A 25,484-nucleotide genomic window follows, 5' to 3' on the forward strand; every position below is an offset into this window, starting at 1 on the left:
GACCACTCATCATATTATATTCATATATTATAGTCCACATCTACTTCTCTGCGTGTCTAAACATCTATACTTGACCTGTTCTATTTGATGAAGTGAAATATGACGATGTTGATCTGTGTTTTATAATGTCTTCAAGTAAACAGCCATTAGTTGGTTTGAACATTTCACAGACGATCCACGTTGACATTTTTGTAGAATTTTTGCTTTCATATTATAGTTGAAAGTTAGAGACAGACATGAAACTTTGGGAGAGAGAAGAGACATACCTCAGCCAGAATATAATGGAATACATTGAAGTTATTTGGTTGGCACCTTATTCATTAGAACACCGAAATGCCCTTCATGTCTTCATTTTTAAGTCCTGATATGTGAATATTTTGTTTTAAGACATTCTTTAAATTAATCTGTTAAATAAAATGACCACACAGCAAACCTGAGGCTATTTAGTATTTCAGCTTGTGCAAATTGTGGAAGTAACCGCTCAGCTGGTACTGGGCGTCAAAATGACGTCAGAAAGACATCGGAGGCTAACATGGGATAGACATTCAATTTTGGCTGGAATGACATTTCAGACGATAGACGATATTTAAAATGTCTGATGTTAGAATTGTTGTCTGTTGTCTGGATGTTAACATCATGACATTTTGCAGACTTGCAGGGTTTTCTTCTTCATACCTTACAACTAATTGTGGTTATTTCACATCAAGATAATGTTAGTATGAGACATCTGGAAGATGTTGGATTTTAGTTAGGCCTATACAACATTACATAACACAATATCAACATCATCTGTCGTCAGTGTTCTCCGTCAAATCGACAATGGCATTAGATGTTGTCCCAAAATCAAAACCTAAATTCAACCAATTTTCAATTTCTAACAATGTTAATGGCTTGGAGTTGGCCCACCAGCATATTTGTGCCCTGAAGGCCCCTAGCTGGTTAATCGTTTCTATTAGGCTTCTTAGCTTAAGTTTTTATCATGTACATTTATTTATTTTGGGGAGGACGTCCACTTTCTTGCAGCTTTATATGGGATCTTGTCCTACTTCTTCTTCAGCTATAAAAATAGACAGACAAAACTAAAAAGAGAAAGAGAGGAAGAACACAAGCAAACACACTCACTTACCTGACAAATTTCTCACCTCAGAGTGAAATATCTAATAGTCAAAATGTCCAATTACACCACGTGAGTCTTGTGCGCGCGTGGGTGTTGGGTCCTATATATTTGGTTTCCCACTCAGCAGGTTTACTTGTAAAGAAACTCAGAAGGATGAAACAAACATCTGGACTACTTTGAGTTAGTTCTATTCAAAAGATCTTTTTGGGAAGGTGTATTAGTCTATAGCTTCTCCCCACCGGTGTTGTGAGTATCTGAGCTGTGATCAGGATCATGGAGGAGCTGGCCCGGGAGAGCATCAGCCTGCTGGCACGCTCTGCCTCTCACGCGGACCCGCCGCGGCTTGGCTCGTTCGGCGCGGTGTTCATCATGCTGAAGTCTGCGCTGGGAGCCGGACTGCTCAACTTCCCCTGGGCTTTCCAGAAGGCAGGAGGAGTGACCACAGCCGTCAGTGTGGAGATGGTGAGGATCTAACACCTGCAACACTTAAGCCTGCCAATTGCTAATGCTAGTGCATTGATTAGAAGAAAAGTATTACACACAGTGGGCCCTACATGAATGCTGTCACGGTATTATCAGGAACTTTCAGAAGCGGGTGTGTATGTGTGTGTGTGGGGGGCTTGGCCATTAGTCTGCAGACTGTGTATGTATAGACTCACCACCCCTTAGTCTCTATCTGGTGTGAAAGAGGCACATCTTTTTCACAGGTGAACTCTAATGAAGCCTCCAGTTTAGGTGAGGACCTCAACTGTCATTGCACTGCAGCAAAACAAGTGTGTGTGTGTTTGTGTGTGTGTGTGTGTGTGTGTGTGTCAGGGATGGATTTATATTCACACTTTCCAAGAATGGGCCCATGGGACCATGAGGTCAAGGGCCTTCGAGGAACCCTTGATTGCTCCTCATCACAGTTACTTGTTTATTCTACCAGTAATACTACAGCTATATAATGCAATCTTAGACTGCAATTTAGATGCGGTTTTAACACAAGCATCAGCACAAAGTTATGGTTGTTTGTTTGTTTTCCCTGCAGGTTTCACTGGTTTTCCTTATCAGTGGTTTGGTCATTCTTGGCTATGCGTCATCAGTAAGCAGACAGAAGACGTATCAGGACGTAGTGAGAGAAGTGTGCGGAGGAGCTGTGGGTCAACTCTGTGAAGTGTGTTTCTGCTTCAACCTCTTTATGATATGTGTCGCCTTCCTAGTGGTGGTGCAGGACCAGCTGGAGAAATGTAAGCACTGAATGACGTCGTTTTTATGATGAAGGTTCTCTCATTACTCACAATGGACCACCTACACATTTTCCCCTCTCTATCAAGAAAGCAACCCAGTTGCCAGAGAAAATATTGACATGAGTCATTTCTGCAAACTACATATATGTTACATTTGTACCTTATTATGTAGCCAATACATTGAAACTTTAGGTTTCTTTACGTTTCATCAATGTTGTGGTTATACCCTGTGGTTAGGTTTAGGCACAGATGCCACTAGGTTAAGGTCTGGAAAAGATCATGTTTTGGCTTAAAAACCTTGTTTTGTTGGCATTTTGATGGCTGGAGAAGCTGTTAATGTCTCAGTAATGGGCATATTGCTAGCTAAAAATACAATTATAAATACATCAGGATTTTTTGGCACTATCAAGGAAGGAAATGCAGCAATGTCTTTGTAAAAACAACATTTGCTTTTCATTATTGTTTTATTTTTGCATTATCCCAAGGTGGGAAAAACAGTGATGACTCCATAAAAAACAACCAGTTTTGTTTGTTGGTCTTGAACAGTGCCATGCAGTGTTCTGCAGCTTGGCAGACTTCCTGTCGAGGTGATCACGCCACCCCTCCTCCTCCCAATGACCAACTCAGCTCATATAATACGTCACCTTAGCAATGTTGATATGATATATACAAAATGTATACATGTGGAACATATGTATAGTTTGCAGAAACGTGCAATGCCAAGTTTCAACATTTTCAACAGTTTATAAAAACTGTTTAGTCGTTTATTGTGGAGTTTTAGTCAGAAAACACTGTCTCAACTGGCAGCTATGGGAGCTAAGAAGCTCATGTCTCATAGTGTGGCAAGTGTCAGTTTCAGCGAAAAAATAGTTGAACACAAAGTTAATTAATTATTTTTAATTAGTTAATTTATCCATCCATATAATGCGGATTATCTGTGTCCATTAATGTGATGAATTATATCATTAGGAATTATTGTATTGGATGTTATATAATAATTAATAACTCTGGGCCATATTGTCCTGACTGGTTTTCCATCATTATTTAATACTTTATGATGTATGATCATTAAACAGATATTGAATTACATTCTATGTGGTATTAAAAAAAGTTTTATAAAGTCTTGAGTTTACCTCTGTGAACCCTGCAGACACCTTTGTGGAGGAGGCAGGGAAGTTATATTTGAAGGTTTGTCGTGATTCATTTTATCCAAACATTACATCTTCAACCGCTTTATTACAGACTTAATGTCCTATTCCGAATGCCAAAAACATGCTTCTCTGACTCTTTAAGGAGAACCATTGTCCTTAATTTGTTGTCCACATGGACACCACTTTTATGACACTATCACCTGTCATAAATAATAGAGATATTTGCACTAGTGTTATAGCACCGCCTTTTTTAATGATGTCAACCCGACTGAGTCTGTGATCAATTTGGCAGCCATTTCCCATATCAAAAAAATTAATCTCTTTCAGACCACAAATCATCTGCACTTTAATTTTCATTCTAGCCAGTATTAGGGTAAAAACATGTGACTGGGAGCAGTAATACTAACCTTTTTTTCCATTTGGGGTTTTGTCCATCCGAAATGCTTCAAATCCCTTTAATGTTTTTGCTCTGTTCCAATTTTAAACAGGGCATTTGATTGGATTTTCAAGCACACCCCCTCCAAAAAACCCATTTGATCAGAAATTTTGCACAAAGCATGGTGCAGGTGGAGCTCTTTACTGTAGTGAAATAAAGTGTGTTCTGTTTTCTGTTGTGTTGTGTTCACATTAAAGCATGGATGCTGCAGTCATTAAAACTACATAAACCATATTTCTTAGCTGGATGTAAATGGGTCTGTAAAGCAGATCAATTATGCCTCTAATTTTGACTCCTTCTTTTGCCAGTGTGTATTTCTTTATATGAGACCGTGACTGGGTCCGCTGAGGGAGAGATGCCATATCACTGGTATACTGACCAACGATTTGCCCTCTTCATCATGTGCCTCTTCATCATCCTGCCTCTGTCCATCCCAAAAGAAATTGGCATCCAAAAATACACAAGGTGCATTTATCTGTGCTCAGAATGACCTCCAGTTGAGTGTAAATTATCATATGATTTAACCTTTTTTTCCTTATGTCAGTGTGTTGGGGACGCTGGCTGCTACGTATCTGTGTGTGGCAGTGATTGTCAAATATTACCTGATGGAGAGCCATACGGTTATTATAACTCCAGAGCACAGCCAAGGGTAAGTAACGCTGCTGTGATGGATGCAAGTGTGTGTTTATCATTAGTTGCTCATTTTATCCAGCTGTTGTTTTGTGCTCATCAGTAAATGTCTCTCTGTGTTTATCAGTGTGAGCTCGTGGGCTTCAATGTTCAGTGTTGTGCCAACCATCTGCTTTGGCTTCCAGGTAGGATCACCTTTAGACTTTAAGTCTGAAAGTCGTTTGAGCTAATGAAGTTGAGTTTTCGATGTAGTAAACTAAATGGCTTACAGGTTAGGCATTATGGAGTTAACATTAACCAAATAAGAAAGCACAAAGAAACGTAAGATCACAAACCAGCTGGCAATAACAAAAAGCTAAGCGGGCATATGGAGCATGTGGAAATCATCAACATATCCTGAAGTTGTGGTTTATATGATATCCTACAAATTAGTGCTCCTCAAATGATGTCATATACCTAACGCAACGTTACGTAATTAATGTGAAGTTATGTAGATCAGGTTGAGGAAAAGAAATATGGTTATGACATACCATAAAATGATGTAGAGTTCACGCAAGGTTTACACTTTTCGAAACACCAGTCTCATAGGTTAAAGTCCTGTGTTAATTGACCCATCCTCCCAAAATATGTTGGTTATGGATGAATTACTAGCTCATCATAAAATGTAATATGAATAATTTTGATGCATTAATTTTTGTAGGAAAATATACAAACAGTGCACGAGAATAGCCTGTATAGTTGGTTGATTTGTAATACCATTACTTTGTTCACTTTTCAAAATGTGATCTGTATTATTATTATTAGCTTCCTACTTTTCATTTTCATGCTAGTAGGAACAGGGAAATGATTAACAAGTGACAAAGTGAGACCATATTAAACAATTAACCAACTCCTTTTACATGTACACAACCAAGACTGTTGCATGTACAGACATAGCAACTCAAATATTCATATTTTGCAACGATATTTTGCATATCTTTTATTTAGCGTCATCGTAAGGTCAACTTGCACAAAATGGTGAGAGACTGTGATATTGCGCTTTGAATATAAAAACAATATATAACATTACATTTTGTCTTCAGGTCCTCTTTGTTTTATACTGCCATGCTTTTAAAACTACAACTGGTTACTTTTGTCATATTTATCAGCTGAGCCTTCCCAGCTATTAAAGCTGGCCCAGGTGTTGACTCGTTCTCTTCCTTCCTCCAGCAGACATCCACCCTGCATTGTTGGTTTTGGTTCGGTTTGGTTGTTTTTTTCATTTTTGTGTGTCTTAGTTTAATAAATTACAAATGCCTTTTATTACATCTCTTGTGTGCACTCCCTCCTTGTCACATTAACTGAGCCAGTTTCTGAGCTGCACATGAGCGAAAACAAATAACTCCCAAGGAGTCACTAAAGCAAAGAATTAAACCTAAATTTAACCTTGTAAATTATGTGTACTGTAAAATTTAGTGTCCTGTTTAGCTGTAATATGAGAACGCTGGTTCTGTCGCTGGGCTTTGCTTGGTGTATGACCAGACTACATAGCAGCTGGGTCACACACTTTCTCAATTTTTTTTTTTTTTTTCACGCCAAAAACTGATCTCACTAATCAGTGTGTGTGTCCGTGTGTGTCTGCAGTGCCATGAAGCCTGTATCGCCATCTACAGCAGCATGGAGAACCAGAAGCTCCTGCACTGGGTGGTCATATCTGTGGTCTCCATGTTTTTCTGTTTACTCATCTACACTCTAACCGGTGAGTTTCACTCTAAAGCGCTGACCTCAGTGTATCATGTGCTCACCTGACAGCTGCTCATCTCGTTCCACTCCATCTCCAGGTGTGTACGGCTTCATGACATTTGGACGAGAGGTTGCCTCCGATATTTTGATGTCATATCCAGGAAATGATGTCGTCATGATAATTTCCAGGCTACTTTTTGGAATCTCAATTATCACTATTTATCCTATTATCCTTCTTCTGGGGAGGTGAGTGACACCAGAGTTTTGTAATGTTTGAGCTGTGTGTGTTTCAACACCTAACATGTTGTCTGTCTGTGTGTGTGTGTGTGTGTGTGTGTGTGTGTGTAACAGATCTGTCATCCTGAACCTGATGCTACGTGTTCAAAGACGTCGTCGGGGAATCGTGACTAGTTCGTTTGAGAGTCGCTGCAGAGTCGTTCTCACTGTGATCTGGATCTCCGTCACTCTTCTCATCGCCATGTTTGTTCCAGACATGGGTGAAGTCATCAGTGTCATCGGAGGAATCAGTGCCTTCTTCATCTTTATTTTTCCTGGTATGTAAATAACCTTAACTTTTATTTTGTTATGTATTCTGAGTAATGTATGGCTTCATACTTACACAGGGTTTAAATTTTTTTGGATGTTATTAATGTCTTGTCAGTCTCCTTTTAATTACTTTGAGATTGAATGACCTTTAAAGAATGCAAATAATGTCTGATCCATGCTCACTAACATTGTGGTGGTGTGTGTTTGTGTGCTGCAGGTCTTTGCTTACTGTTCACAATGCAAACTGAATCTGTGAGTCCAAGAGTCAGGTGAGTGGACACTTACAGACTCATATGTATATGCAATTTTCATGAAAATGCTTTGTTTTAAAGATTTATCATTTTCTGAATTCTTTTCTAATAATTTCCAAGAAGTTTCCTGTAAAGAATCTTGTTATTTGGTTCAAATTATAGGGGAAATTAAGGGTTTTCATATGGTGCACTTACAGAGTTTTCAAGTCACTTCACATTAGTTCAGCTCAACATTCAAACACATACAATTTGTAACAGGCAAACATGCAGATCAATATTTATTTACTAATTTATGCAGAATTAAGATTTTTGAAAATTAAAGGTTAGTGTGTAAGTTTCAGGAAGAATTAGTGGTATCTAGCGGTGAGGATTGCAGATTGCAACCAGCTGAAACTTCTCTTGGGTAGAAATTCTTTTGTGTTCATTGTTCAGAAGTTATTTAGCAGGAGCTGAATTATGATGCATCATTAATGATGATGATTAAGTGTTATTTACGCAGAAGGCTCATTGTTTTCTTATAACTGGCTGTTAAAAGACTTCTGTACTGTTTTTTTTTTGACTTCATGTTCTTTGTTCTTTTTTTGCAGGGTGATTTTATCAGTTTGGGGGGTCATAACCATTGTGGTTGGAGCTTTCATCTTTGGACAGAGCACAACCATCGCGGTCATGGAGCTTTGCAACAAATTGTGATCTCTACACCGTTATCACCACTACACTATCTGCAGCTGCTGCTCCACTTTACAGCATTTTTTGCACAACTGAAAGTTACATTTGTAAAGGTGGTTTTTAGTTGTATATATATAATGATCCTTATCAAGGTCATTTACAACCTGAATTCAGAATACATTTACAATGTGACACTGTGATATTTCTGTGTGTGTGATCCATATATAGTGGATATAAATGCATTGTTAATAGACAATTTTGTAATATCAAAGAGAAGAACTGCCTGTGTCCAGACCTTTAAATCCACCCAGTCCACTGTCTGATATCGGGCAGAGAGAAGAATGCATTGTTAGGTTTTTAAATCTGTGTATGTGTTTTATTATTTAACTTGATATACCAATGATATAGTATATTAAATAACAAATCACAAAGTGTGTCCTTTTTAGTCTTCAGTTGTACTTGCAAACACTACCAGGGGGCAGTATTGCACTACTGAAGCATTATTTATTTATTTTTTTGTGCAGTCACTCCTCTGTATGTGTGGAGCTGCATATTGAAAATAGGGATAAGAGAAAACCAGTTCTTATCATTATTATGGTCAGTGGAATCATTTTGACAAGCGAATGCCAGGTTTAAATCAACTCAGCATGACAATATCATCTTTTTAATATACACAGATTGTATGCCCTTGAAATAGATGTTTACATCTAAGTGAATGATATTTAGATTGTTTTCTTTAAAGTATTTGATTCTTATCCCTCCTCTGCACTTTTCCATTTTCTGTCGCCGCTGACCTCCCCATGGCCTGAATCATATCAATGACATGAATCTCCAGCTTTCATTGAGCACAGATTGATGGCTGAGGTATGCTGAATATCACTGTTTATTGTTTATTGACTTCAAGCTTAAAGGAGTTATGGCATGCTGCCTGCGGGCGTGCACATGCTCACACACGTGTGTTTGAGTGAGTAATGATTTACTGTAAATCCAGAAAATGGGCGCCGTATCTGTGCCTGGAGGGTTCTGCTTAAGAGCAACATATCAGGCATGCTAACTTTACATATTTATCTGTGTAAACACACACCTAATATGAACATTCAAAAATAGACCTTCCAGAAACAGCCCCTCATAGACACTTAAAATTTTTGTGCCATTTTGTGCAGCATTAACGTTCCCAAGGGAAAAACTCAAACTGCGATAGTCTGCTTGTGTTTAGCCCATGGGATTATATTTCAACCTTCTGACCAAGTGACTAAATCCACTAAATGCATGAAAAAAATCCTTGAAAATCACACAAACTCCTTCTTGAGTCCTACAGCTGTACTCTCTGTCAACTGGCCCACAGATTTGTGAAATCAACTCACAGTCTTGGGAAACACAACCAACACACAGGAGCTTAGCACTTCATGTCTCTGTCTGTTTAACTCATCTCAGACCTTTATGCCACATTTCTTGAAAGAATGACATTTTACTATATCTCCTTTATACATATATATCAAAATACAATAATGTCTTCCCCCACAAAAAAGGGAAATTGGGTTCTAAATAAGAAAAGAATGAAAAGAGGGGAAACTAAATTACATTGTATGTTGTCTGTCCACATTGAATCCATTAAATTCAGTAATCTATGGTGTCATGTAAACAAAGCATTTACCAGACATAAGACATAACCACTGAAAAGATTGGTGAGTACGTACTTCCTTACCATTCATATTCACAACAATACTATCGAGGGTCACTTATAGAAATCCTTGTTGTAGTTACCAAACTATATCATACCACCATCAGCACTTTGTAAAACAATCTACGTAGCTTGCTAGAAATCTCTGCTGAGCATCCCAACAATACTTACCAGAAATGTTCAGCTCACTGCAGATCTTCCTTCAACCAGATACTAAATTATTTATCTTTTGAGGTGAAATGGGAGGGTATCATGTGTATCTTGTGAATCAGCCGTTCCTAGCCCATTGTGGCACTTATAACACGAGAGACAGAAGAATCAAAATGGGGTGTCTGACAAAAGTATGGCTCAAAATGCTGTTGCGTCGTGCTGCTTTGCTCGCAGACAGTTAGGACGATCCAACAGAAGACAATGCAATCAAACTGATTTAGTCGCTGATGCTCTCTCGCTTCGCATCCAGTTAGAACACATTCAAGGGACTCTATTAAGGATACATTTATTGGGGGTTCAAATTAAAGAAAAACTGATGACCAACCCTGTTCTCAGTCGAGTCTGATGTGAATGTACTTAATTTTGCAGCAGTGTTGCCAGGTTGGAAATGTTTAACTATCGTACCAAAGGCTCAAAATTATCGTATTTTATGAAAAATCATCGTACGCCAGTTATAATCAAGAGAACGAATAGGTTAAATGTATAACTTTAGTAAACAACTATCTAAACGACTGGTGGCTGTGTGTTTACGAAAACAAACGACAGTGGTCCATGCTCAACGAACGTGATCTGACATGTTCATATCCATGGCCTACACCAAACGCGATTGGCTGTCAGGAGATCATGTGAGAAGTAATGCTTGAAATTAGGAAATTTCACGCATCACTTAAACTAGGAAATTAGTTAAAATGAGACTTGTGAATTAAATCAAGTGCTTACTTTAAGTGTCACATTGGTCAATTATCATACATTATGGCAATTCTGGGAATTATTGATCGTGTATCATACAGAGGGCAAAATAAATATAGAAATATGATCGCAATATGATATTATTGCACATCTGGCATCACTGTTTTGCAGGTAAAAAAATGAAAGAAGACAAAGTGAACAGACCGACCAAAACTGCCATCTCTGAAGCCTTATGCACCAGCATGGCTAAAATCATCCATTACTCTCTGCATTAGATTATCTTTTCATTTTCCTAGGCCAGTGAAAAATAATTTCCAGTCCTTATTATTATGCTGTCCCCTGTAGCTACTTTGTTATTGAAAGATTACTTGTAATGTAGGCGCCTTACAGTCCTAATTAATGAAATGGCAATTTGTGGCAACGTCCCTTTTAAATGTTAATTGTTTCTGATAAGAGCGAGAATCCTGAATGATTCCTGTGTGTGTGTGTGTGTGTGTGTGTGTGTGTGTGTGTGTGTGTGTGTGTGTGTGTGTGTGTGTGTGTGTGTGTGTGTGCGTGTAGTTTCTCTCACAGTCACTGTAACACTGATTGAAATCTAGATGCATTTTGTGTTCAAGATGGGAAAAAGCTATTCAGCTTTAATTTGCAGAATAACTGCCAGTTTTATGATCAAATAAGAACAGGAATATTGCTGTATCACTGTGTGCATGTCTGCTGGTGAATTGTCTGCATGTGTGGCACAGTTGTGTGCATGTATTGTGTATGACCTTGTTTTCTATGCATCAAGGTTATGGCCAACAGGCTGAGATCATCATGATGGAGATAACATGCATCTATCACTTTACTGCTCAGGCCTTTATTGAAACGGTGACAGAAGATCTTTGACCTTCTGGCCAAACTCTGCAAGATAATCGCTGCAATGGCAATGAGCTCAGGTGAAGGAGAGGCCTCTGTCATAGAGTGCAGCCAATCAGGATGATATTAACCCTTTAGAACCTGGTTTGACATCAGTTTTCTTGTGTTGCATTTAGATGCCTCTCACAAGTAATTTAACCCTGTGAAACCTGAGCAAATTGGTTTGACTTATTTCAAAAACAGCATCCCTGGGACTGAAAAAAGGCAATTACCAATAACAAGTGACCCACAAATTGCAAAAAAAAACCCCATCAAAAACTAGGGAAAATGTCCAGAAAAGTATAATTATAATCACTATAATTTTATATAAATTTATGTTACAGGAAATAATGCCTTTTTTTTCATTTTCTGCAATTTCTTCGTTTCGTCAATCTCTTGTTTTTTGCCTTCTCCCCATGTTTTTGAAAGAAATCAAACCAATTTGCTCAAGTTCCAAAGGGTTACATCCTATTTGTGATACTTAAAGTATATCTTCTTGACTACATAGTTGATTTTGTTTCATTTATAGACAAAATGTTTACAATAACAATTACTATTATCATTACTAAAGAAGCAGAATCTGAACTGTATCAAAGCAGAAATTTAGTTTAACTGGAATGGGAATGTGCATATCTTTGTAAAATGTACGGAAAAATAACTTTCTCAACCTAAAGAAGGACAGTCACACAAACAAACTGTAAAGCTGTACTGATATCAGCTGAAACCTAATCTAAGAGGAGGATTGTTGGATTTACAAAGCCCCAGAAACTTCACTAATTACATTTACTTCAGTAGTGAGGTGTGGTGTATGTACAGAGAGAATGATCTGAATTAATCCCATTGTTGCATATACACATGAGACCATGAATAACAATGAAGAATAGAAAACAGCAGTAAGACCACGTGATCAGTTTATTCCTTCTGTCATGTGCACTTGGGCTTCATTCGCTCGCTTTACTTCATCTCTCCATCCAATTACAGCAGTGAAGTGATGACTGCAGCATTCACGTCTTTCTGGGGAATATATTACATAAAAGAAAAAAAAAGCATAGATACAGACCACAGTGACTTTTGCCATTTTAGAATCTAATCACAAAATCGTAATGTCTTGAGATGTTACTTTGTTTTTGAATGTCTGCATTAAATAGTGTAATTTTTTATAAACTATAATTAGATACATAGTTTATTTAGCAGGATTTTTTTCAACAGCAGGTGTATACACATCACACACAAGTGGGACATACAGAATGCATAAGAAATACAGAATTGATACACACGTGACAAAAACATGAGCTGGCTTTCAGCACACCCCAGACTGAAATTTAAATCAATCAGGAGGTTACTTATACTAGCAAAGCTCTTGCTGAAAAGGAGACCTAGAGATAAATCCCCTTGGCTGTTTGCATGCTAACATTTTCTTAGCATTTGCCGAACCTAAAGTTCTGCTGAGTCTGATGCCGATTACAAAGTATTGGACAAATGAAAGTTTTGATGTGATGATGGCGCTACAGAAAAGGTTACTGAATGGTTGGTTGAATGAGTGGTTCTCATCCTCTGAGAGCCATTTATGTCTGTACAACATTTCATGACAATCCACCCAGTTGGTGTGAAGTTAATTCAATTACAACCCAAAATGTCAACCTCTCTGTGGCTCTAGGGGATCGCTGAAGTCAGTAGGTCACAAAAACTGCTTGCTTGTGCTATCATGCCATTGGTGGTGTTATGTCCCAGACACACCAAACTGACATCAAAAGAACTAGCGCCTGACAAAATCTGCCTTTTGTGGCGCCTCACTTCACATGTCAAAAATATGCACATGAACACACTGCAAAGACAACATCCAATGGCCAACCAGCACATACATTCACGCCTGCACGAAAGGAAATAATGCAGGGTTCACACTGGACGCAGAGGCTCCCTGATATGTTAAATGCGGTGCAGCCGCCGGTCAGCAAGAAATTCTGCTGCTCTGCTGTATTCTAATCACATGGAGAGACGTGGAAGTTGAGACGTTCTGGAGATGTGATTTTGTCAAAAATTGAAGCACTCACTGAGCTCCAGTTTCTTCTATCCATTCATAAAGACCTGGAAGACGTCTCCGAAATTACAAAATGTAAAATGCAATGGCACAACATCTAAAGTGAGGCTAACTGGCTGAGTTATTTTTTTTCAGGGCACCTTTAAAAAGACTGGCGTCACTGGCCGAGTCACACAGTGGGTTTGTTAGGACACCTGAGTGAGCTGCATGCTCGAGGGAAACGGAGAGTGGCTGCCCTTTAGGAGTAATATACCACATGGAGTATGGATGCTGTCTGTCTCTCTTCCCATTTGCAGTCACACACGACCTTTAAAACTCACAATCTTTTTAATATCAATTGTGATATATATGTTGTTGCATTTGATTTGAATACTGTAAACTCAGAGCTTTGCTTGTCCCCCTAGGGCCTGTGTTTATTTTCATTTTTTAGATAACTCTATATACCTACTAACATGAAATCCCATTAAAACGCCTTTTAACCACTTTCCTAATAAACCAATTTAATGAAAGTATCTTCAGGTCAGGCCTGGTTGATAGAGCTGCAGACATGTAAATAGATTATTCCAATCAAGCAGTTAGCTTGTACACAAAAGTTTTTCTTGTTTTGTTTGCCTTCATAACCCGTCTTCAGACTTTTAATCTTCATAACTCTCATCGGCATTTCAAAACTAGCCATTTATTCTCCCCAAAACTCTTAAAACAGCTGCCTGAATTGACTGCATTCATCCACCTACATTTGGATAGTACATGTGGGAGCATTGAGATATAAATAGAAAGGTAACTCCTCAATGCACAAATTAATATTGCAAGAGGTGTCACTGTTATAGAAATAAATCGGACAACAAAATGTTTACACCTCCCATTTTTGGAAATCTTAATTGCACCTGGATATCCCAAAGGTCCATTATTTATGTATGAGACTTCTTCTGTGAGTGTCCTGTTTTCACTTAGTCACACATTTCTTATTAAAGCCTGAATAATCTTTCCATCGCAGCATATGAGATCTATAGTAAATTGGAAAGGAGATAAAAGTGAATGTTGAGATACAAACAGTTTGTGAAGCCCATTCAAACATCATGGCATTAAAACAGTTTCCATCAGCTCACAGTCGAGAGCTCTAATAATTATATAACATGGTGACACAGATCAGTTCACTGTGGATAATCTGAGTGGAAAGATGCACACATAAGCAAATCCAACTGAATAGAGGATCATACAGTTTATTCAACGGCAAAGACTCCGATTCCTCTAAATTCACCCAGAAAATAAATGAAAGTTATACAGCAACAGAGATATTGCTATAAATAGTAATTCTCTTATTTTCGTATAATGGAGTCTATGAAGTTATAAGCTACGTTCATGCATCCACAAAATTTAAAGCAGTGAATAAAATATAACACCAAAGAAAAGAATAGCATTCTGTTTTAGATCTTACAAGATCATTTGCTAATAAATTTGATTTGTTGTTCTGTAATAGTGGGTTCAAGCTAAAAGATACCTGAAAGATTAATTTGTTTGATCTGAACAAATCTGGTTTTATCTTCTTGGTAATATCATCCTTTCACAATTACTGATTTTTACGTTTTCCTAATATGTATTTCAGAATACATGACACATTTTAGGTTCAAACTAATTTCACAGACTCACACTGACTCAATCAGCTGTAAATCTCTATCTTTCCAAACATCCCAGAGAAGCTGGCTGCAGACAAGATGGTGTAACGCCCACCAACGTCTCTGAGCCAGGTTATTTTGTAAAACAATATAGAGCTCAGTTTTTGATACAATATAATGTAACATAATATAATATAATATAATAGAATAGAATAGAATAGAATATAATAGAATATACAAATCAATTTTATTTATAAAGCCCATTATCACAAAACACAGTTTGCCTCAGAGGGCTTTACAGCATATGACATCCCCCTGTCCTAAGCAAAAAACTCCTCCAAAAAACCCTGTAACAGGGGGAAAAAATGGAAGAAACCTCAGAAAGAGCGACTGAAGAGGGATCCCTCTTCCAGGATGGATAGACATGCAATAGATGTCATAAATAACAATTAATTACAATAATGACAAAAAAGAAACAGAAAGAGAGAGGGGAAGAGAGAGGGGGAGACATGCACAGCAATAACGGTAACAATAGCATGTCGTATTACAATAGTGGTAGGGGTAAATGTATTAAATGCACTCTGTGATAGCATGTGATGTTACGTGCAGATATTGTGTGTATTGCAAAGAGTCACATGTGTATATTGATAGTGGAGGCACGATAATGGCAGTAGAAGGTCGCATCAAGCAGGATCATGGCATGGCAATGTAATATAAAATAACCTTACATTATATTACATTACTCTGCAATATATTATGCTTACGCCATCACAATTCAGAGGCAAATATTGTACTATCTATATTGTACCCCAATTTCAATTCTTTTGCGGATTCAGATGAAATATGTACATATAATCAACAAATAAATTCTGATTGTGATATCATAGTTTAAGATGAAACTTTATTGATCCTGGGGGAACAGTCACAACCTACTCAGCAGTATGTTAAGTTATTAAAATTAGCTCCATTTTCGCCATTTGCAACATTACAGTAATGTAGCTACACATAAATGCATCAATAGCTTAATTATATTCACATAATATAATTAATAATATAATATAGTGGGCTATATTCTTCTGATATGGATTTTTCTGCATTTTTCAACATACTTTAACCTCGGTGCAATTTTGTATGCATGACTTTTACTTTTTACCCTGGTGGTACTGCTATTTTTACAAGAGTGAGAGTGTAAAATGATGTGTAAAATGATAAATGAAGAGTAGGCTATGGATTTAAAATAAAAAATGAATTGTTTTTACATTATTTGAGTAGAGATAATTATGAGCACAAAAATCATCTCTATTCTTCTTTTTTGTTTTTTGTTACTAAAAAAGGAACCTACTCCTTTAAAAGAAGCCCCACCCTCTGAGCTGGGAGCATGCGCGGTGCTCGCCTGAGTCACGTGAACGCGTGTTTCCGTCCGCTCGCAGCAGCTGCAGTCCGGTGAGTTTGTTTTGAGTGTTTTTCAGTGTGCTCCAGTCTCTCATACTGACAGACAGCTCCTGCCACTGTATAGATTAACTCAGAGAGACTTCAGTCACACAGCGGGTCAGAAAATTCACTCACGGCGGCTTTTAGGAGACAAAACTCGGCCCATAAACGCTGCGACTGTAGGAAGCGTCCCATTCAGCTTCAGCTGAGAGCAAACTTCTGTGTTAACAAAACATTTATCAGGCAGAGGTATTTTCACTGTCCTGACAGTCTGAAACATGGAGCTGCTGTGAGGCTGTTTGTCTGAAATACCTCTCAGCAAGTAAATAGGATGCGAATACAGAATTTGCAGGAAATTATTATCAATATCAGTTACAAAGCATGCCAGTTCCTGCTGCTGGCGGAAAGGAAAACCATAATGTCCTTTCTGTTACGTAACTACAGCTGTCAGTCAGAGAGAGAAATTATTCTCTGGTTTATAGTTCAATATCATTTATTGTGTTTCTAGCATGCGATAACTCGTTATTTGCCATTATTTTTTAAAATTGTTGTTGTGTTTTCACCTGCAATAGAAAAACATGTTGTGAATGAGTGGGATATACACTTAAACTTTATTCTTGGGTAATATGCTGGTTTATGTTTATGCCCTTTGTCTTCAACAGGGGGTCTGTGACCTCCTGTGTCCTCAGAGTTACTGCATCGGGGCTGTCAAATTATTGGTTGAAATTTTATATTAAGTTATATATCAAGGTTGTTTTCTTGTTGTGTGTGTGTGTGTTTTAATTTATTTAAATATATCTTTAACATTGACATGAGTACAACATATTAATAGCGAGGTTAACTTGGTCTATTCCAAACAAACTTGTTCTAATTACAGTAGGCACAATACAAATGGTCGGTCAGCTGTTACCCATTGATCCTTGTGCAGTCACCTGAGCTAGTGTGCAGCACCTACCCCTAATAGCATAGTGCACTTAAGGGTTAACAGTAACGTACTATTGATACATATTGTCCAATTTGCTATATTATGATTCCAAGTGTGCGGACAGTCAGGTAAGCCACAATGGATGGTTTTGTAACTTTTCTTAGAAACCACTAGCGATGATGCAAAGAGGGAGGCTAACACACCAAGCCATGCTGCAACTGCTGCTGACTTAATAGCTACAGACAATTGCAGATGAGAGGAGACCCAAAAATAATCCGCAAATTACCTCAAGTGCAGCTCAGTTTTATAAAGCATATGTAGTGGGGCGTCCCAGCTTCGCCTCTCTTTCAGCTAAGGATTTTTTGTCCTAAAAAATCATTGAAGACGCCTGATTTAGACTACAATATTTATTAGCATAAGTACCATAAGTACATGACAAGCTACTTAAAAGCATAAATCAATTAATAATCAATACATTTTTGATGGAGTAGATGTATTGGCACAGATTTTCAAGAGCTTGTACCTACTTGGGCAAGCTTGTAACTTATGCTAAGTTAGTGCTCATTTGTCAGTATGTCTTTTATTTTAACCTTTAATTTACTACCATTGCTGCCACAACAGAGCGCTCAAATGATTCTTTATAGTCTTATAGCACATCCGAGATGATAAAGTTAGACTAATTATTATTATCACTTAATGTATAACTTAATTTCTAGTCTCTTAATCATCTTCCGAAATCTCTTGCATGGATAAAACAGTAACATCAGGCTGTTTTCTTGCCCGTTTATGTGAACAGCAGCTGAACGAACACAACACGCAGGCGATGACTTTCATACGCACAAGCGGCGCTCAACAATATGATTGATGAGGAATAGTTGATGAATGCGCTGTCATGAGCTGTACACAATATATCGCCATTCATCACTGAGTCACTGTAGACTAATCAAGAAATGACCCAGAAATGTGCTCCCCTGCCCAGTGTTGTCATCTAAATCATGTCCACATGAGCAGAGGATTAGCTCTGGGGTTAATTTGATTCTGACTGTAAATCATTTTTATGTCATGAATTTGAAATTGCTCAATAACCACATGAATAGTTAAAAGCGTTTTGTTAGAACACTGTAATGGTTTGGTAAAAGGTATTACCATCGCAGACTGATGCCCATCCTCCTGCTTCAGCAACACTGTAGTAAACAAACACAATGTAACTGTTCTTGTGAAACAACCTGTTTCAAATTTCCTCTCAGTAAACCAGAGGAGTTAAATGTTCCTTCGGGCACTGATAAAATTCCTCTTTGTTTTAAGATAAACAGATCAGAATCAGCTTTATTTGCCAAGTTTTGTACACTTACAATGAATCGAACTCTGTTTTTTCTGTTTGCTCTCCATGCATTTGTGCTGTAACGGACATACAGCTAAAAAAAAGGACAGCAACGGTGGACAAAGGTAGAACATTAAGATTTAACTAATATGCACAGTAGAGTTGGGAGAAAAAAAATGATGCTGTACAGTATTTTCGTATTTTGCATGGCAATATTGTTTTGATACATGAATGCCAAGTAGTACTTTTTTAATTATATAAATGGTTAATATTGCAAATACAAATAAAATTTTTGGTAGCCTAATAAAATCAGTTGCTTTTTCAGTCAGTCCACTACCCAGCTTGTCACCAATGTTGTTAGATGTAAATATTTGGCTAAATTTAGGTTTTGACCAAAATTCAATGCCAGGACAACTTCTAATGCCTACATCAATTTGATATAAAATACTGACGATAGATAGTGTTGATATTTATAAGTTGTGTTGTTAAGTAAGCAAAATGCAACGTCTTCCAAACATGTTGACGTCCAGACATTTCAAATATCTTCAACACAAGTTTCTTTCAACCAAAATTTGAAGTTTGTCTAATATAAGAGTCCAACATCTTTCTGATGTCATATTGGCATTTGGTGCCAAATACATTTTACTGCAATAAAAGTGACAACCTTATTTAAAAAAGCAAACAGATGTTGGCATTTTTTTCTTATAATTTACTGACGAAAAGTTCTCAGCATATCAGAAAACGTTTAAAATGGTAATATTATTGTATTGTGACTAATGTAGTGTACAGTGTACATAGATTTATATTTATATACTTTCTTCCACAGTCCAAAGACATGCAGGTTAGGTTAATTGGGGACTCTACATTGGCTAGAGGTGTGAATGAGTGTGAATGGTTGTCGGTGTGCCTTCATTTGTCTGTCCTGTCATAGTCTGGTGGGCTTTGTGCCCCGCCTTTCACCTAATGTCAGCTGCAATAGGCTTCAGCCCCCCCGTGACCCTCAATAGGATAACCGTTTACGGATAGTGAATGAAAGAATAAAAGCGATATATGAGCAAAGCTGAAAACTGGGCTGTTTTATGAAAATTTGGAGATACCTGGTCTTCACAGTACAGCAACAGAATCTTTCACTTTGGCCATCATGTGATCGTCACATGGAAATGTTGATAATGTCAATACTCCAGTGTTTGCATGTCCATATTTTGTTACTTTCGTGTCTTATTAGAGGAGACCGTGTATTGTTGTAGTGATGTAGAAAATCTCTTGTTATTCTGGTTGGGTGAAGCTCCGGCCTGGTGAGGTAATCACCAGTATTTACAGTCTCCCCCAATGCCTGAGGGCACCCCATCATAATGAGTCAACATTAGTAATTCAACACCACTCATGCATGTAGAGAAAAATGAAGGGTTGCAGAGCTGCGTCTCGGTATAATTCACTGTGAAATGTTCTCGTTGCTGTTTGTAGGATTGACTCTACCTGTGCCTTGTGCCTTCTGGTGGATTACATCAAGGCACAGGGTGAATTATTTTAATCAGAGCATTTCCTCTTGTTGTCCCACTACAACAGGTGTGGAGGATGAGCTCAGGCCACGGGACCAGGAGGAAAGTCGGCAAGCTGCAGCAGTTCAACAACATGGTGGCGTTTGACTCTGAAACACTGACTGAGATTCAAAGTCTTTTTAGTAAAGTTAGAACTTATGAGAAACCTTCCAATGGGCAGTGGTGCATCCCCGACCCAAACGTTGCTCTCAGACACTCTGCGGAGGAGCACGGCCGGCTGCAGGCCCTGAAGGCATCGCTGAATGATGTAAAGAACCAGCTCAGTGACAAGAACGTCCAGGTCTGGCATCAGCACACAAACTCCACCAATCGGGCCGGGAAGGTGATTGCTGCCGTGCGCTCTGCTGCCAACGCGGAGATCTGCACTCAGGCGTGGTGCAAGTTCTCTGAGATCCTGGGAACCTTTAATCTTCTCCCAGAGGAGGCTCTTCAAAATGGAGAGCTGAACACGGTCCATCTGTGTGAAGCTCCAGGGGCCTTTATAACCGCTCTGAACCATTACATCAAAACCAGCGAGTCCACACGCTACTGTGACTGGAGCTGGGCCGCCAACACTCTCAACCCGTATCACGAGGCCAACGGTGGCAGCACGACAATCGCAGACGATCGGTTAATTGCGAACACGCTGCCCTGGTGGTTCTTTGGCTCAGACAACACAGGCAACATCATGATCCAGAAACATTTGCTGGAGCTGCAGACATTCGTGGCAAACATGCGTAGAGTTGATGTGGTGACAGCAGATGGTAGTTTTGACTGTCAGGAGAAGCCAGACGAGCAGGAGGCGCTGGTGGCGTCACTGCATTACTGCGAGGTCACAGCTGCACTGCTGCTCCTGAGCCCCGGTGGCTCCTTTGTACTGAAGATGTTCACGCTGTATGAACACTCCTCCGTCTGCCTCATGTACCTGCTGAGCTGCTGTTTCCACTCCGTCAACGTCTACAAACCCGCCACCAGCAAGGCGGGCAACTCTGAGGTTTACGTTGTTTGTCTGAACTACGACGGCAAGGATGCTGTGAGGCCTCTGCTCTCCAAACTGATTCGTAACTACGGGCCACATCTTGCTGACCGAGAGGCACTTTTCCCAAACTCACTTATCCCAGAGTCGTTTTTGAAACAGCATGAGGAAGTGTGCTCATACTTCCACACGCTTCAGGTGGAGACCATCACAGAAAACCTCCGCCTGTTTGAAGGAATGAGCACCGAGCAGAGGCAGCGGCTCGACCACATCAGGGACTGCACGGCTCAGGAATACCTGCAGCGCTTCCAGGTAGCATGTCTGTTGAGTCCGTGAACTGGTCATGTTACTGAGCTTTAAAGTTCATTCTTGATCACTGAAACAGCAGCCGAGAAGACGATTTAACATAAAGGTCCATTTATTTGCTGTAAAGCTTTTCAACATACCACATCAGCACATGGAGTACGTTCTGTTGTCATTAATTTGTAACTTTTATTTTCTATTTCTGGGCATTATAGGGACTTTTAAGCCACGTTGGCCTGAATATTACGCCAAAAAAATGTGGCCCTTTTGCTCAATCCAATTTTGAATTCAGTTCATTCTAAATGGCCAGAAAAGACTGAAAAAATGTGCACCTAACCTGAACAGATTTAACTGAAACTGAACACAGATCTCAAAAAATTGAGACCTCAGCAGAGCAGAAGTACAGGGGTCAGATGCAAAAAACTCTGTGTAGATTCAAGACTAAAACTGTGTGTATGCACAATGTCAGAAATATGCAAATGCATTGTTTTTGGCAGATTTATAAAGCCGTGTGTAAGCCTGTTCCTGTTTTATAAATATTGGTCATTGTGGAGCACATGCAGAAGCCTCATTTCCACACTGACAATGTGCCATTAATGGATCTAGAAATGCCCTTAAATGGTTTTTGGTGGCATTTTCCCTTTTATTGATAGTACAGCTAAGTTTGACAGGACTAAGCATGGCCATGGATGTTTGTAGCATCCTTCCAACTAATTTATCACATTTCTGCAAACCATCATCATTGTAAAATCTCAACTGTCTCTTTTGTTAAACATGAAAAGGGTGATCAATGATTCGTCCATAGTGCTCATGTTCAAACTGACTTTATTTGAATTTAAATCTTTTTAAAAACAATTCGTCTTTGACATTTTACAAACCTATGTGGAGCCCTCCCCTCTGTTCCCATTTTCAGCTTCAAGTAGATGAAGAACCTCTGATTAAAAAAAAGTGTCCTTCAGTTGGTACATTATAGATATCAGTTGCGTGACTTATGTGGTAATAGAGGTCAAATGTATAGTAACTTGGCAGTGGTGCTCAAAGCAATTTAAGCTTTGGAAAGGTCTAGAATAAAACTTCATCAAGTGTCTTTGTGTGTAGGTGACCTTCCTTCAACGGAGTCGATGGATCTCTCGCAACACAGTGAGTCCCGCGTGTTGCAGCGTCTCAGCGGGGCGACCTCTGGGACAGAAAAAGCAAACAGGCTCCTTCAACGAGCGGAGGGAATTGCAGAACCTAACCTGGAGGGAGCGCATCGAGAGGGGTTGCCATGCCACCTGGATACAGCGGCACCGCACTGAAGCCGGCGGGACAGGCTGCATGCTCGAAGGACCCCTCACTGGGTGTCATGTGGATTCATGGTATGTTATCATTGGGGCTGCACTGCCTGCTCTCAGAAACTCTCCGTTCTGTGAAGGAGGATTGTTAAACCATTTGAATGAAGCTCTGATGGACACAGCAGTAGATTGGACTCACTTACCTCTCTGTAACTCTTGCCATGTGGCCTACACGTCGTCCATCTTGTCTGACGTTGCAGGTCTTTGCGTCATCACAGCTGAGAGTGATGGGAACAAAAAGCAGAGACAGTGTCTGGTGTTTGGCAGCCGCCCAGTGTGGGATGCTTGTGACAGCAAAGTAAAGGATTTAGTCTTAACATTTTCTGCAGAGCCTTCACTTCCTCAAACAGTCTCCAGCACGCTGCACGACGGGGAGCCGCTGTACCAGCAGCAGCTCTTAGGTTGCGTTGTGTTTTCCCTGCAGACCCTGAACTCTGGGGATGCGCTGCTGCTGCCTGTGTTGTCTGCACTCACCCGTGTCACCGCAGCTGTTGTGTACTGCTTACATGTTTGTTTTTGCTCAGTCACGTTCAGGTGTCCGCCCCCCTCAGGCTTCATTGGGACAGTGCTTGTGTGTGTTGGATTCTGCCCTGAAGCTGCTGCACGAATACTCCCTGTTCTCACTGACGTCCATCACTGCATGGGTCAGTTGTTAAGAGGGAAGGAGGACTCAGGTAAAAATCAGCCGTCTGGGTGTGACAGACAGGTGCTGCAGTTTGTTCCCATGGAGGAGCTGCTCACAGGAGGACTGACTGAGTTCCTGCGGACCATGAACTCTGAAATCATCCAGCAGAAGCTGCATTTGCTCATGCAGTCATAGTGCAGTTTAGTGAGCTGTGACTCCGGGGTATCGCCTCAGAAGCTGTCATTATGTCGCGGTCTGTTTTATCCTTTGTTGAATGAGCAGAATCCTTTTTGTATGCTAATACTAGCTAATGCTAAATGAGTACTTTTGCACTGCTTTAGTGTCATGATCATAGGCTGGTCACAATGGACAGTTTTAAGGAAAGGATCCCAATTGATGCAGCAGAACCACAATGCAGTCCCAGATTTGAGTCTTTATGCTTGTGGCCGCTAACGTAGCCTCTGACTCCTTGGCTAAACTCAAGCTGAGATAAGGAGTGAGCTACAGAGGACTGATACACTTGCATCTCGAGATTTGTTATTTTTAATCTTGTTCTCTTTCGCCCCAACAGAGTGCATCAAATGACATTACAAGTACGCTCATCTCTGATAAGCAAAAATCTGATAATAACATCTACCACACCAATCAGAGGGGCTTTAATGCAGAAGTCCAACCTGTGATGTTAAATCAGGGTTCCTGCAGCTTCTAAAAAAGCCTTGGAAGTTAATAATGTAAATATAAGACTTTAATGGCATTAAATTGTATAAAACTAAACTTTTAAAAGTCTGACACATATTAAACGCCATGGAAGGTGGATATTACGAATAGTTTTCTCCTGGCATTACATTGTAAAATCTCAGTGTTTTTTTTGTTTTTTTTTATTATTTGCTGAGTGCCTCTTGCATTAACGCCATGTAGATCAAACTCATATATTTATCACATCCAAACACATGACAAAATGAACAAGCATTTTTTTCAAGGCAAATTAAAATATTAGTTTTATGATAAAATAATATCATCATTGTTTTCCATGTGTTCTGTTTTCCAGCATTTGAAGCAGATCATCTAACTTTTTAACTTAACTAACAAAAAAGTCATATTTTATGTTTCACTAAACATTTGGGCAAAACTGACCGTACTCCTAAGTATTGATGTCGGTTCGTGTGGTTTTCCCTTAGTTTTGGTGATTGTAAAATTGGTATTAAATTTAATTCGAAGTAGCAATAAAAACACATTTAAAAAGGCCTTAAACTGAACTTGCCTTAAGCTGTAGGAACCCTGTGAATACTGTAACATAAGCCCTCACATCACCAGTAATGTCTCAAAAACATTTTTTTTATTTCAGTTCCAGCAGAATGAAAGTGTGCTACGCACAAACCTTCTGACAACCTGCGGGCGAGAACAACATTGTCTGATGATACAGACTTGTAGTGCATGAAAATGCAAATTACTTACAGAACTTGATCAGCAGAACTCATCCATGACTGAATTCACTGAGGATTTCAAGGAGGATGAATAAACAATAGTCCGACCCTCAGCACCAAACCTCCTGTCAGTCACAGATGGCTTTTTTTGAAATACACATCACAAAGACCCTGGAGTCTCACTCTGAAGTGCCTGATGTGTTTTTTAACACATGATTTCATCCCAGGATGATTTTTTTAGGCTTTTTGCTATCATGTAGCTAACAGGCGACACACTGTTTAACAACTTACTTCTCTCTTTTGTGTCTACCTAACTGTCCACATATGAAAGGACAGCCTGCGTGCATTTATACTGTATGAGGGACTGAGGAGCTGTTGAGAAAAAGAAAAACACTTATTAGCTTCAGTAAAGGTATGCTGTAATTGCTTTTTTGTAGTTTTTATTTTCTGGTTTATCATGTCAGTACAGTGTAATTAAGGAGTTTATTTTCTGACAAAAATAATAAAAATGTACACTAACCAATGATGTGATGTCTAATTCTTTTTGTTCCCTGACACATTTGGTCTCAGCATCCTCAAATATTGAAAATGTGGAAATCTGCGTGTTGGTTGAAGCCCAGCATGTGTTTAGCCCCAACAAAATGTTGCAAAACATTTATTTAAACAGAAATGGTGGTGCGTTGAACACCATGTTTGGTTGCGCTGGCACTCTGCCTTAAAGTATGGTGGGGTT

General features: G+C 39.1%; 2 protein-coding genes across 2 annotated transcripts; both read left to right on the forward strand.

Moving 5' to 3' along the window:
* The first annotated feature begins 1,282 nt into the window (after window positions 1-1,282).
* slc38a8b (solute carrier family 38 member 8b) lies at window positions 1,283-8,102 on the forward strand. Its single transcript, XM_042499081.2, has 10 exons — window positions 1,283-1,579; window positions 2,148-2,346; window positions 4,242-4,398; window positions 4,478-4,582; window positions 4,691-4,748; window positions 6,187-6,301; window positions 6,384-6,531; window positions 6,637-6,839; window positions 7,049-7,100; window positions 7,670-8,102. The coding sequence occupies exons 1-10, from the start codon at window positions 1,391-1,393 to the stop codon at window positions 7,770-7,772; spliced, it is 1,329 nt and encodes a 442-aa protein (XP_042355015.1). The 5' UTR covers window positions 1,283-1,390; the 3' UTR covers window positions 7,773-8,102.
* An 8,159-nt stretch (window positions 8,103-16,261) lies between these two features.
* Window positions 16,262-25,274, forward strand: cmtr2 (cap methyltransferase 2). Its single transcript, XM_042505365.2, has 3 exons — window positions 16,262-16,317; window positions 20,118-21,377; window positions 22,467-25,274. The coding sequence occupies exons 2-3, from the start codon at window positions 20,127-20,129 to the stop codon at window positions 23,520-23,522; spliced, it is 2,307 nt and encodes a 768-aa protein (XP_042361299.2). The 5' UTR covers window positions 16,262-16,317; window positions 20,118-20,126; the 3' UTR covers window positions 23,523-25,274.
* The last annotated feature ends 210 nt before the right edge of the window (window positions 25,275-25,484 follow it).

This window comes from Plectropomus leopardus, chromosome 1 (assembly GCF_026936395.1).
Source record: "Plectropomus leopardus strain MGB_pleo_1.0 chromosome 1, ASM2693639v1, whole genome shotgun sequence".
NCBI classification, from domain to species: domain Eukaryota; kingdom Metazoa; phylum Chordata; class Actinopteri; order Perciformes; family Serranidae; genus Plectropomus; species Plectropomus leopardus.

Coding starts and splice junctions, on each gene's coding strand:
- slc38a8b (XM_042499081.2), top strand. CDS start 1,391: ATGGAGGAGCTGGCCCGGGAGAGCATCAGCCTGCTGGCACGCTCTGCC. Junction 6,302..6,383: donor ACTCATCTACACTCTAACCG/GTGAGTTTCACT, acceptor CTCCATCTCCAG/GTGTGTACGGCTTCATGACA. Junction 7,101..7,669: donor TCTGTGAGTCCAAGAGTCAG/GTGAGTGGACAC, acceptor CTTTTTTTGCAG/GGTGATTTTATCAGTTTGGG.
- cmtr2 (XM_042505365.2), top strand. CDS start 20,127: ATGAGCTCAGGCCACGGGACCAGGAGGAAAGTCGGCAAGCTGCAGCAG. Junction 21,378..22,466: donor AATACCTGCAGCGCTTCCAG/GTAGCATGTCTG, acceptor CTTTGTGTGTAG/GTGACCTTCCTTCAACGGAG.